General features: G+C 42.6%; 1 protein-coding gene across 2 annotated transcripts in view; it reads right to left on the reverse strand.

Annotated features, from left to right (window-relative positions):
- Window positions 1-14,355, reverse strand: part of DOCK8 (dedicator of cytokinesis 8) — a 1,170,453-nt gene that overhangs the window by 761,020 nt on the left and 395,078 nt on the right. For both annotated transcript variants that reach the window (XM_069625758.1, XM_069625759.1), the window contains one exon: window positions 4,353-4,512. In XM_069625758.1, coding sequence (XP_069481859.1) covers window positions 4,353-4,512 — 160 coding nt within the window. The remainder of the gene's footprint in view (window positions 1-4,352; window positions 4,513-14,355) is intronic.

Raw genomic sequence — 14,355 nt, forward strand, 5'->3', positions numbered from 1 at the left:
AAAACTGTTACGGAGGTTAAAAGTCAAAGGTTTGTATGATGGGGGAATGCCGATCGGATTCGATACAAGTATTAGGATGGTGTTGAGGAGCATTGGGCTGTTTGACCTGAAGGAGAAGCAGTGCACCACAGTGGGGGGCCTTTTTGCAGGAGGAGCATCTGCGCAGGCAAGGGGGACAATGAGTTGGAACTCGACTGGGGTCAGTTATTGAACGAGCTGACATCCACTCAAGAACTCAGGCCCCCCCATGAACTGAAATGGCTTATTAGAGGTAGGGGAGGGGAGGGAATGAACACATCTGTTAAGGTAAGTTGGGGGGGGACTCAGGGATTCAATGAGAGACATTGTGAACTAATAGTAAGCCGTGTGAAATTGTCTGAAGGGGTTGGAGGGGAGGTGTGGGAGTTACATCCTGGTATGGGGAGATTGGGAGGGGGGTAAAGGGGAGGGAAGAGGACGTAGGGGAGTTTTATGTTGCCTGGTCACGGTATGTTGTATTTCATAAAAAGTTTAATAAAAATATATTTTTTAAACTTGCTCAGGTGCTGTGGCTTTTGCCCACCAGGGCATCGGACAGCATTTGGCTTTTTTTTTCTCCCAAAAGTCTACCCACGTGCCTCCCACAAACCTCAAACTTCTCTCAGACTGTGCACACAGCTACAGGCTAAAATTAAATTAAATAAACCTCGCCTTCACCCCTTCCCCCCCACACCTCCCTTGCTGCCACTCTCCATCCCTCACCTGCTCTTGAGCATGTTCCATAATTTCAGTTTCAGAATGATGCTGAAACTCTGCCTGGTTTGTTTCATGGTGAAATGAGGAGCAGGAAAGATAGACGGTAAAGTCTAGATTCCTCAAAGTGCCCTGTAAACCTGGGTGCTCCATCGCTTAGGCCTAGAGAGGTGCTGCGGCTGCAGGAAGGTGAAGAGAAACATGCTGACAGTAAAAGAGAGAGGGTTGGGGCAGGGGGGATAGGACGGGCAGCCCAGTAAAACTGTAATCCCGAGTTTGCAGTATCTCTTGCCCCTTATTTAGTACTGTTCTATGCCCAAGCTAATAGGAAAGTAGAACAAATTAATGATGCCAGTGAATGAGCAGGTAAGCAGTATTTAATTGTCTTTAGGAGCTTCCAGAGATAGGGAGGGGCTATCAGGCACTCTCATATTCCCATGTTGTGAATTGTCTCCACAGGGGGTCTCCAGGTGCCTGTATGGAACCATCAACAGCTATGTGCATTACAAAAGGTGTGTAAAGAGGCAGGGAGCTGCCTCTCTGGAGCAAGGTAGCTTTCACTGGTTTGTAACTCAATTTGTACACATTTACACAGGCTGGTAGGATTACTCGGTTGAGTGTCAAAGATTGAGCGTGCCTACTTTTGAAGCTAGTTCCAAAAGCCACACAAAGGCATACATGTTATCCATGTGGGCTTCTTTTTGTTGTTTGGTCATTTTCAACCTTCCTATGACGCACATTGACAACAGTAAATCTGACCTAGTTCATGTATGTGTGTCTGCAGGGGAAAGTTGCAGCCTTTGTTGCAAACTATGTCCACTGCCAGACTCATGATAAAAAGGAAAAGTGTACATTGCACATAGGTGACCGTCTATTTTTGCACTTTAATGCAATATGGACCGCTCTCTGCAATGTTCATAATTTGTACTAGGAAGTGCAGAAGAAAATGTGAAAACAGCCAAACTCACTTTCATGCTTTTTTGCACACATTGTAGTGCAAAAGGAGCAAACGCCTCCTGCAAGGTACGCTTGCAAGAGGCATTTGCAATGGATCCCTAAGGAATCTGCCTGCTTTTAGGCCCCACTAAAACAGGTGGATTCCTTAGGAATCCATTGCTTTTAAGAAGCATGAAAATGTCATGCTGCTGTGAAACCACATGGTTTATAAAGGCAGAGCGGGAATGATGCACGGCAGGCAAGGTCATTCTATTCCATGCCTCCGCTCAGCCTCCAGAAACCATGAAAAGGCCCCAAAGCACAAAAGTAGGTTTTAAGCCAGGCGTAACAATTTTATACCTGTTTTTTGCATCAATCTTTACTCTCTGGGGACTCAGAAGACCTTTGCGACTACAAGAATGAATGGAAAAGTGAATATTTGTAAAAGAGAATCATTTAATCAGTCATACCAAGGAAGGGGTTGGGTACGCTATCCTGGGCTGTATGGAAACCGATGTAGCAGGAGCGAAGCTAAAAGTAATGTAAAGTTAAACAACTGGCGCAGCATTTCAGAAAAAAAACAAGCTGCCACAACCTGCAGGGACGTAGCATACAGAAAATTGAGAAGACAGCAGACTGATCATACAAACGTTATTTTTACCCATCAGTGCCAGCAAGATATTTGGCAAGGCAACCATCCAGAATGATGTGTTAAAATGTTAATTACATCCACTTCCTCTTTCAAGATTTCACCATTGGGGGGAGAAGCTAGGGTATGTGGACTGCAATATGGTGGCACTTACCTGAGCTACGTTCAATGTGCCTGTCTCTCTTGGCAACTGGGCCTCAGTCACGCAGTAGGGAACATGGTCGACCCGGAGAGCCCCGTAAGAGGTGGAATGATGCAGAGGCTGCAGGCTTTGTTGCTTCGACCACAATACCTTTTTGAGAAGCCCCACATTTAGGCACTCTGACTTTCTCCCAACGCCTACCCCTTAGGAGAAACACATTGAGAGTAGCAGATCCCATAAGGGAACTCCTCCTACAACTGATCCACTAGAAGAGCCATTGAAGCCACTGGGGAAGACCCACACATGCAGCGCGGAAATGGAAATTAGAGCCTTTCCCATTAAGGGAACAATGGTGCAACAGTCCAATGAACCCGACGAGTGAAGAAAAATATTCTCTTCCTGAACACAGACTGAGGCAAACAGTCCATCCTGTGATATGCACTCTCACGCTTAGTAGAATTCCTGTAGGTACAGAGTTTTGCTGAATAAGGAAGAAGTGATATGCGTGAATGATATGCGTGATAAAGTAATCTGACAACAGCAAGTTCCCCATGATGGAGATGTTGTAATGAATACAGGTAGCTTCCCTGACTTATAAGAATATTTCCTGACCCCAAATACACATGCAGACGGAACCGAGAGACACTGATTGACACAGGCAGGGCAGCAAGGATCCAAAGGAGAGGGGAGGAGATGCCAGACATGTCCATTCCGTCACAATAATCCAAGATTGCTGCAGGGCCAGGTCCCTTCGAAACCACCTGACCACACCACATCGTCCAGTCACAACAAAAAACAACCCTCATTACACAGGTGTTCTCAATGTCCTCAAAAAACACCAGTTTCCCACACTGCCAGTCTTGGTTGTGGCATAATTTGAGTAGGAGCCAGAGGAAGGAGTTTGGTGGAGATTGGTGAGGGGGAGGAGAGCAGGAGGAGAAAGCTAGTGGTTTGAGGGAGAGTCTGCAGGAAGCTGAAGAAGGAGAGAGATGTCCTCAGGGGGATAGGAGCTGTTGGAAAGTGCAGGTGGTGGACCATCAGAGAAGCAGAGAGAGGGTGAAGGAAGATGGAGAAAAATAGGCGTCATCAAGAAGAGATGGATTGTTGCTGAGTGGAGAAGGTGGAGGGTCAAGAAAAGAAAGAGTTGTGGGGAGGTTGGAGGAGGCTCAATGGCATCTAGAAACAGGGGGGAGGTTGGCTAAGAGGAGCCATGCAGAAATCAGTAGACAACGAAGGGGTTGAAGGTGGATGGCATTAACATTAGTGGAAGAGAGAACTAGAGGAGTTGAAAGGAGGTGTGAGTTTATGCCATCGCATCTGGGTCTGGGGGCATATGCTAGAGGAGGTCAGTGAGTCGGTATCCCAGAGACCAGGACACTAGAGCAGGAAGGGGATCACCTGACTGCGAACACTGCAGGTCCGCCCTAAAAGTCTGTGAGAGCGTGTCAAGGCAAGGATTAAAGTATCAATTGGATACTCAAGCAGGGGACAGATCCCCTATAGATGGGAACTGTTGTAAAAGACTTTCTTTGTGATTTGCGGCTAGGAAGCTTTTCTATCTTTACTTTAATAGTTGGTCAGGCATAAACTCTTTGTTTGCTGGAGGCTACTCTTGTGTCAGCCTATTTGTACCCTGACCGGCCAAACTGTCACACAGGTTACAGCTTAAATTCTATTTGTAGTTAAAAATGCATGGGTTCAGAAACTGTATATCATTTGTGTTTTAAAATAAATGTCTTTAAATAAAAGGAGAGACAAAGTACAATGCTTTTCCGCCCTTAAATGGCTAAATAAAATATGGGCAGACATGGCCTTTAAATACAGTAAAAAACACATTACACTTTTCAAACAAGATCATGAGAAAATAAAGTTTTACAACTATCACAAATGTACCGTTCATGCTTTCATTTTCTCCTGCATCTCTCTCAAGCGTTGAGACATTGAAGATATTGGCAAGGCTTATGTGGGCCCAGGCAAAAGGCATGCGGTATTTTCCCAAACGCTGGCAAAAGGACTCAGCTTGAGACTTCAGCTTTTCAACCTTATCTTTACTCTAAGGAAAAAAATACAAATATTTTATGCTACATTTTGAAGCCCTTACAAAAGAATATGTAACTTGAATGGATGATTACAAAACAGCACATCAACAAAAAAGCATATTTTGAATAACAAGGCACAGCTGTCTCCTTTAGGCTGTCTACTGTAATTACAGGAAGGGCTAGGTGGTGTAATCTGCTATTGCTAACACAAGGAAGGGTGCAGAGTCCTAAGAGCACCTTAAGGAAGTGCAGAAACATCCCCCTCTTGCTTCTCCTTGGGTACTTCATAGGTATTGGTTAATACTGCACAATTAATCACATTACCACAGGAATCATTAACACAGGAAACATACCACAGGGGCATTATGATATCAGCTATTCAAAGGACGAATTGCTTGTTTCCTGGTGAATAGCTGTATACATACTTCTGTAAAAAGCCTGAAATGTTCATGCCCAAGAAATCATTGGTATCTTGTCACCCTTCAAAGTGGTACTGTATTACCAAACTCCACATAAAAAGAAAACAACCACTCATATACTGGGGGTGGCATTAGAGGGAGTGGGATTAAAGTTTTAATACAATGCTTCCAAGTCGTGAATTTTACTGATCTTTGTGAGAAAATAAATGCTGAATACAAAAATAGAGATTTATTTACATTTTCGCACATTTCCCCCACAATTATATGGGTGTGAGCTACCCAGATCCCCCACCCAATACTCCCCTTGTATTTGTATTATACTAAACCCCCCACATACAATTAGGAGAAAATGTGCATTTTGCAATTCAGTATTTTTGTCTTCAGCATTTTCGTTGGCGCAATGATGACATGATACGCATTAGGGCCTTATCAGGAGTCTGGCACTGGATTACGAGTAACGGTAATTGCATTGGGGTAGTAGCAACAGAAACAGACGAAAATGGCCGTTATGGGGACATTTTTATCTCCAGCAAAAAGATGGAGGTAAAACTCCCACTTACGCCCGACTCATGATTAGGCCAACCCTCATATGTGGCGGTAATAGCGTTACTGCCGCATTTAAGGTTTATGGCCAACTCATGATGAGGCCCATATATGTGTGGATGGAACAGACGAAATACAGACGATTTGTAGCCAGAGGAACCCAAGAGAAACTGCAATACTTTAGATGCCAGCTCTACAACAGTAGACTGGAGCATATGTATGCAGCACAACAATTATGTGCCAGATAGAAAACTGGATACACTGCAGACATATATATATTCAATGAAAAAACTTTGTTAAAAGGACGTTATGGTTACAAGTAAAACCAAAAAACCACAGAAATTTGCCAGTTATGGTAAGCTAAGCAACCATAACTTGCGCCAGCACCGTGCACTGCTAAGCCTAACACCCAGGACATCAAAGATGACATCACAAATGTCATTGATGACATCACTGATGACATCACATATCTGGGCCACTTGTTTTTGTTCACTGACATATATAGGCCAGGTGGTTTTGTTCACTGGCAGTCAGAATAATGAAATTTTAAAAGGTGCTATATATCTAGACGTTAACCTTGTCATGTGTTCTTTAAGTACTTTCCTTAGGGTTTGGTCTCAGCTCATGGTGCACATAAATGGGGAAATGAGCATGCCTCAAACACACAATTCATTTGTGTACATAAAGATACTTTAATGTCATTAACTTTTGTGATGATGTTGTTTCCTTCTTCCTTACTTTAGTTTCCCTGTATGTGCCTCTGATGTGTATGCATTGTGGTGCTTCATATGCATTGTTTGTACCAGCACAAGTGGTGTAAATCTTGAATTGTTAGCTAGTTATTACATGTTTAACATTACTCAAAACTCTGATGAGGTAACATTCATTATTGTACTATCCAAAATTACAAGATTATAAATAGTGCACTTCTATGGTGCATGCTGCAGTCATTGCCTATGTTTATATATGATTAGGTTTCTGTATTAACAACAACACTCCAATACAATGATTTTAGATGAGTACATTCTTTAATAGACACCTATTCCTACTCATTATTAATTAACAATCTAGTACACAGTACATACTTTTAGAAAAACTGCTATTTATCTTGAAATGGCATCAGCTAATGCCATCCCTCCTCCCCAAGAGCCACCACCACTGCTGTAATCAAGGAGCATGAGAAACACTGCCCCTCCCTTAGAAATAACACACGTGCAACATTTCCCTCTGTCCACCTACCCCTCCATATTAGTGTTTGGTGCCTCTTCTCTCATTTCCCTCCCCACCTATCGTTCTTAGCTCTCCTGCCAAAAAATAAAATACATCCAAAAACAAAAAAAGAAATGTTCCTTTAGGAACCACCTTTCACAGTTAAAAAATAGAACTAAAAAAAATGTATAGACTCCATCTACTTTATATTTCTCAGCAAAGTACATAGACTCAATAAGATTTTCCAACATTGCCATTTGCATTTTGTGTTATGCTAATGGTAATGTTGTGGCGTTCATCCTCCGTTCCAGGGACTGGAACAGTGGATACCGGCCTGGCAGCCCAAGTTATCAGCCCAAGCGAAGCAAGGGTGGATAACGAGGTCTCTGGACCATTATCCCCCATTCCAGCCCCTGTAATAGGGGATGAAGGCCATTAGCACCCTAGGTTCCCAAATCGGGAACCCAGGGTGCTAAAAAAATTATTTTTCTTCCACACCGGGACGCCTGCGGTGTCCCGGTTTAGGAAGGAAAATCCTTTTCCAAGATGGCCACCATTGAAAGGGAAGGCGGGGTTCCATACAGGGCCCCTCTTCGCTTTTGAAAAGAGAACCTATGACCATATTACCACAAGCACATTTTTCTTCCCTTTCAAACCTATCCCAATTTCGAATAACTTTACCACAAAGCCAGTCCCAGGTGGACATGGCCACTTTAACCCCATGTTTTGTCCCTCATGGTCATGGCCAGTAGCCAGATTGTCCGGATTATGACCTTATTCCATGGCCCGGACAATCTGGCCACTACCCATGACCACAGGCTACAGCTCAGTCACCAAAGGTATATCACTATTTTGTGTACCTACATTATGACACTCGTCAAAAAATAAAACACAGGCACATTTGCAAAAGCATACTTTCAGCTCCTTGCCAATGCTCCTTACACAAGTTTGCTGGAAATCCACCCATATTTTATTTTTTCAAAAATGTCAAATGTATGCACACATAATCGTCATATAACCTAGCCCCCACTTGACAAAATACATTCAGACTTAACGAAAAAATGTATATCTAGATCTATAATCGTTTTGCAAACCTTTGTGTAGATTTGTCAAATGGCACCACATTTATAAGCCTTTACAATATTTTGGGACCCCCCCTCTAATTTTGCCCCCTCTTGACAAAATCCCACCAAACTTCGCAAAAACATTTATATCTAAATCTATTATCCCACCCGCCCGGGGAAGCCACATACGATAGCCCGTCAAATGGCCATTTTAACCCTGGGTCCAGAACCTAACGGGGGCCACAACCGCTTAATGGAGCACTTACCCATAGGCACATAAGTGACACCATTGAACAAATTAGGAGTCAACTTCTTATTTACCACTCACGCCACATTACACGTAGAACTATGCTTACACACTCCTAATAATTGCAATTACTCCCACAGGAATTCCATTGACTTTTTTCACTGCCAACCGGGACCACGCATCCAATAAACTTGGTCGGCGTGCCTCCAGTATTTCGAGCGGTACAATCAGATTAACAACACCACAACAAATGCTACCAGAAATTTCCTTTTCTCCATACCACAATCGCCATGGTACCATGCTATTGCTCTGTTTCTTTACTTCAATCATGTTAATGGCTCAAACACTCACTCTATTGCTTACATGATTGGCATTGGGGCAATATTACTGTAATGTATGCCATTAATCTGGATTTACCATTTTGTATTATTTGTACACCATGGTCCCGCTCCTTGCATTAATTAGTTTTAACACTTTGTCACCTCACTTACAATGTCACTTATATCACCACTATGCAGCCTTGAGAAAAACCTTAAGGTTGAAACACGTGTCGGCACTAGTGAAACCTAAGCAATTTCTTTCTTGGTAATCTATGGAAGCCGTGACCAACTAGAATGTATGTCACAGGAGTGACAACCATTGTTTTAAGCACATGACAAACAATAAACCAATAATTAGTGCAAACACTTAGCAAGTGTGCAAATTAATATTTATTAAATATCAAGTATCACTTGGTCAGCGCCTAAGTATGACTTTCGGAACTCAGTTACCAAAACAAGTATCCATAAACACTGGGACAGCAGGAGCTGTGTCCTTCTGAGATCCCCATACAGGCGGCAGGCTAATAACAGAGGAAGTCCACACAAGCATCAGATCAATCAAAACAACAGCGCAAAGATCTACAGTTCCCAAAAGCTCCAACACTTTGTCATAAATCTATTAACAGTTTGCCAAATTAAGCGTAGATTCGTCAAATGGCACCTCATTTATAATCCTTTACATTATTTTGGGACCCCCCTCTAACTTTGCCCCCTCTTGACAAACTCCTACCAAACTCGGCTAAAACATTTTTTATCTAGATCTATTTAGGTGTAGATTTGTCAAATGGCACCTCATTTACAAGCCTTTACATTATTTTGGGACCCCCCCCACTAATTTTGCCCCCTCTTGACAGAATCCCACCAATCTTTGCAAACCCATTCGGAATCAGGCCAGGAATATAATTGCAAAATTTCATGCAGTTTCATTAAGTGGCGCCAAAATTGTAAGCCATTCAAGAACTGCTTTTCACCAACCCTGTAATGCTGAGCATCCTGACTGTTCGCGGACTTTCGCAGCAAAAAACACCAATTTTTTTGCTTCTTGCAGCCATGTCCCATCCCATCCTCATCACCCCTCACCTCCCCAGAGATTATTTGATAAGTTTGGCAAGTGCAATGTTGTGTTTTTTAATATGTTTTTACTGCGATGTCCGCGGACACCGGCTGCTGTCCGCGAATCCAAGATGGCGGGTGTTTCCAAAAATCTGACGCACTTCACGCTTTTCACCATCCAATCAGTGAGCGCGTTCGATGTCCGCGGACACCACGTTGCGCTCTAAGCCAATCGGAGTCGTATCCGCGGACCGAACAGGGAAGTGTGTCTGCAGAGCAGACATAGATAGCACACATTTTTTTTAGACCTAATTTTTGGTTGTTTAAAAAAAAACCACTGGACGGATTTCCAAAAGCACGCTTTCAGGACCAATTTGCTGCTCCTGCCGCAAACTTTGTGAAAATCCATCTAGCGTTTTGGACTGTAGGCTTGAGCAAAGTTCTTTCTCCATTCAGTCTATGGGGAAAAAAAAAAATTTTGGGCCCCCCCTATAACCTTGCCCCCCCTTGACCAAGCCTCGCCAAAGAAATTCAGAGTGGACCATATACTTTTTCTGCAAAGTTTGGTGAGGATTCGTCCACGGGGAGCAAAATTATAAGCTGCCCAAAAAGTGTTCTTCCTATTGGTTTAGCAACTTAACCGTAACTATACATATATATTTATTACAGGGCCTGCAGTAGTGGTCCTGTAGTTATGGTTAAGTTGCTCAACTCATAGAAAGAGCACTTTTTGGACAGCTGATAACTTTGGCGCCGTTCAACAAATCGTCACCAAACTTTGGAACGAAAGTATATGGCCACCTCAAAATGATTATGCAAAGTCTGTTGCCATTTTGTCAGCGTTGGGCAAAGTTATAGGGGGTCCCCATATTTTTGAAATTCTCATACACACAATGGAAAAAGAAATGTGCTCGGCTCGCGCCTACAGCCCAAGCCGCTGTACAGATGTATACCAGATTTGCGTGAGGAGCGGCAGCGGCTTGGCTCCAAAAGCGTGCTTTTGCAAATTTGGTGTGAATCTGTCAAGTCGTTTTTTTAAAAACTGCCAAAAAGTAGGTCAACCAAAATGTGTGCTATACGGGTGCGACCCGCATATTCATTGCCTGAATCGGAGTCCACAGACGCCTCTGGGCCAATCAGCGGATGGCTTGAAGTCTGCGGATGTCAAAGACGCACGCTGATGGGATGTTCAAAAACGTGAGGTGCGTCATACATTTTTTAAACGTTGCCATATTGGATCCGTGGACCATGGGCGTTGTCCATGGACAGCGCAGTGAGCAAAAAGTCTGGAAATTAATTCTGGGGTTATTTTGTGGCCGAAAGAGGGCTTGGAATAGGAGGAGAGTGGGAAAAAGGTGATAGGGAACTGTTTTCATAGATGAAAAAGCTGTACAGGTGATGCAGAGTCCGCAGTCATTTTTACTGTCCACTGACTTCATTGGGAGTGGGGGTTTCTGAGCGAGTCTTGTTATTTGAAGGTGTATTGTACATACTTGTTATATGGTTTAATTCTATTGTGGTGGCTCTGGCCAGTGGCCAGATTAGGCCATGCCTCAAGAATCTAGCCACAGGCCACACCGATGATAGTAATATGTGTATAGTAATTATAGGCACTAAGTGGGAGTATACAGTATTTGTAAAATGGTGGATATAATTGAAGTGTATACATTATTTATGATTGTTGTACAATTGAGGATAGTGCTTATGGAATACATATTTGATTCTTTGTGAAGATAAAATATAGGATAATACTTGGGATAGTTACTTAGTTGGATAAGTGCTGTGTTTGTGGTACAGTGTTTGTAAAGAACAGGGAAACGGTGGCCTAGTGGTAATGCAATGGCAAATTGCAGTTGGAGCAGTGTTAGGAGTCTTATAGTAGTGGTTGGAAAAGAACAGTACTTTACATGTAAGGTGAAGTGTTCTATATAGATAATTTGGTAGCATACACATATGTGGAGCATGTGGAGAATGGTGGCTCTATAAGTGATGCATTGAGAAAGGTTGGAAAGTATGGAATGTATTTGGAATGAAAAATAGAAAATGTTGTGTGTTTAAAAATGTTTCTTTTAGGAACATTTTGTTGAAAGTAAAAAAATGCATATGTGCATTTACAGAAGCGCTGTGTGCAACTTTTCTTTAAAAAGAAAGGAAAAGCAGATGCAAAAGATGTGTATAACATTTTTAAGAGGCACTTAGTGTGTGGAAGTTTAATATGTTGGCAGTACATGTAACTAACTGCCACTTGAGATCAGGTACAGAATGCTGCAATACATGGCATTTGATAGAGTGGTTAAAAAAGAGAACATGCGTATTGAGAAGCTTATTACAGAGTAAGTGGCAGCAACTCTGTATCCATATGTTTGTAAAAATGTTGAAACAAATACTTAAAAAAATATAAGCATACCTGTACTGTGTCTTGTTAGATGCAGATGTTGTTCAATGTGCAAATAGAAATCTTGGAGAGTTTCACTGTAGTTTATGATGCAGATGGCTGCGAGTAACAGGAGATATGTACTCTGAGAGTTCAAGAGTACATCTGAAGTGTTGGACTGAGATGACAGGGTTACATGTAGAGATTTTGGATGCGATTGGTGGAAGGACGTGTGACTGTTGAAAGCAGCCAATAAGGGAGTGCTACAAACATAAAAGTAATAAGGACAGAAGGGCTGCTTTGTGCTATGGATGTCCGTGGACAGCGGGCATTAGACAATCAGGTTTCCTGGTTGTGGTGTACAGGAAGACTGGGTAGCAAGAGTTATTTTTGTTGTGTGCAGTGAAGATGGCTACGTCTATGGCTTTGAAGAAGGAGAGTGTTGTCATAAGTTCTCTATAAAACAACTTAAATAAGAGAACTGACCTTGTAAATTGCAGCAGTAGGCTGCAGACAGTGAGCAGTTTCCCTATTCTACTGCTATCCCTCTGTCTATCCTGAATAGCTGCAAACAGAGGTGCAGGGGTCCCAGAGAATCCCTCTGGGGCATATAACCCTGTAGTCTTGGCTAATATTGGAGGGCTGGATGTTGTAGCGTTCTTCTCTGCTAATGTATGCTGGATGTGAATTCATACAACAGCTTCTCTTTCTCTCGTATTTGTTTCCTACTGATTTGATCTCAGGAGGCTCACCGGGTTTCTATCTTACTTGCGCATGCGGACAGAAATGAGATAAAGAGTGTACTGATGAAATGCTGTAAGCAGAAATGTTGCACGAGTGTAGGGTAGAACCTGTAGTGCTGCTGGCTGCGTTTGTGTGTATCTAGTGTAGAATAGACAATGAATAGAAGACAGATTGGAATATAGACAAAGGCAGAATTAGTAAGGATAGCGAAATAATGAGAATGAACTTATGGAGCGTCCTGCTCAGAAAGTAGCAATGCACTGTTGTCCTGGCAAACCTTGCTCATAACACCTTCCGGGAAGCACAATTGTTCCGTACATGGAATGCATAGAAAATTACTTGGCACACCAGGCGCCATCTTGGGGGGTGAATTCTGGTGGAAATGACTCTTGACAAGTGTCTGGATGGTGGACAATTCTTGGATCAATTGGATAAAGGTGCACTGTGAACAGTGTGGATTATCTGTGAAACTTGGATTTGAAGAATTTGAAGTTTCCTGGTATGGAGTCCCAGGAATAAATTGGGGGGAATGGCTTGCTCCTGTTTTGCGAGAGTATGGTTACTTTGAAGCATCCAGACATCATTGTAGTTTAGTGTGGAGGCAACAGTTTGGGCTATGTCACCGGAATATTCTTAAAGTTTGCTATGAAAGATACATTTGCAAATTTAATAGAACAGTTTTCACGTTGTAAGATTGTTTTTTTACGGATAGGCCAAAGACAAATGTGGAAACGTTCTAATTTATATTGTCCACAAATCGAGCAAGCAAGGCGCAATGTAAACAAAACTGTATGTGCTTTTTTGCAAGATGTAGGAATCACATATTTTCACTGTGAAAACATCAAGTTTGATATTGTTCACATTTTTCAAAGAGATGGAGTTCCTTTGACTGATGTTGGAAGTTAGATTTTTCTTTTGAATATGCAAAATACATTAAAACAGCTTTTGTGAACACGTGAAATATGCAGTGAAGTATGTTTTAATAGTTGTAATAAATAAAAAGGAAAAACAGAAAAATAATTAGTAGACGTTTTTGTGAAAGTTAGAAATAATAATTAAGTTCAGTACAACATTTCTCATTTCAGTATATAAAACCCGCCACATTAAAAAAAAAAAAAATTAATTAAACCCCCCAGTGCCTGATATTTTCCAGGTGTTCGCAGACTATTATACTGTTCTGTTTTTTAACTGTAAAAGGTCGCTCCAAAAGGAACCGTTTTTTTTGTATTTCTGGCTTTTATATTTTTTCGTATTTCTTTTCTACGAGAGGCAAGGAGGTAAGGAGGGGGAGGGAAAGGAGGAAAGGGGCACCAACCACAGATACGGAGGGGCAGGTGAAGATGTTGGTCATGCCTTAAATCTAAGCTAGAGGGCAGTGTTTCTCGTGCTCCTTGACCGAAGCTTCGAAAAGCCCCACGAAACTGCTCCCCCTGCAGAGCAGTGTGTCGCAGTACAAACAGAAGACTGTGACCCTCGAAAGGTAAAGATCGACAGCGCCCTGCATCATCTGGGGTTGAGGAAAGTAGCCTTTCTCAGAGCATCCGGGTTGCTGGATCGAGTGTGGCGGCGCATGGGCGTGGTCCCAAAAGAGTACTGCCCAGGTTTTCGCAACGGAGTACAACCCCAAACTCAATGCATTTCGCCTGGGCAGCCGAGCCTTTGGTACACCCCCAATGGTGGTAGAAAACGACTGCACACATGACTCTGTCTGGGTGCTGGAGGAAGGAACTTCCTCTACATCATCTTCCTGTTCCTTGTCATCCTCTTCCGCATCATTGCACCTGTTACCCTGTCCAGGCCCTCCTTTTGGTGATGGTGGTGGACCCTGGGGAGGAGGTATGGCCATGACTGAAGACACAGATGCAGGTGAGTGATCTGCAAAGC

This window comes from Ambystoma mexicanum, chromosome 6p (assembly GCF_040938575.1).
Source record: "Ambystoma mexicanum isolate Mex_15411 chromosome 6p, UKY_AmexF1_1, whole genome shotgun sequence".
NCBI lineage: Eukaryota > Metazoa > Chordata > Amphibia > Caudata > Ambystomatidae > Ambystoma > Ambystoma mexicanum.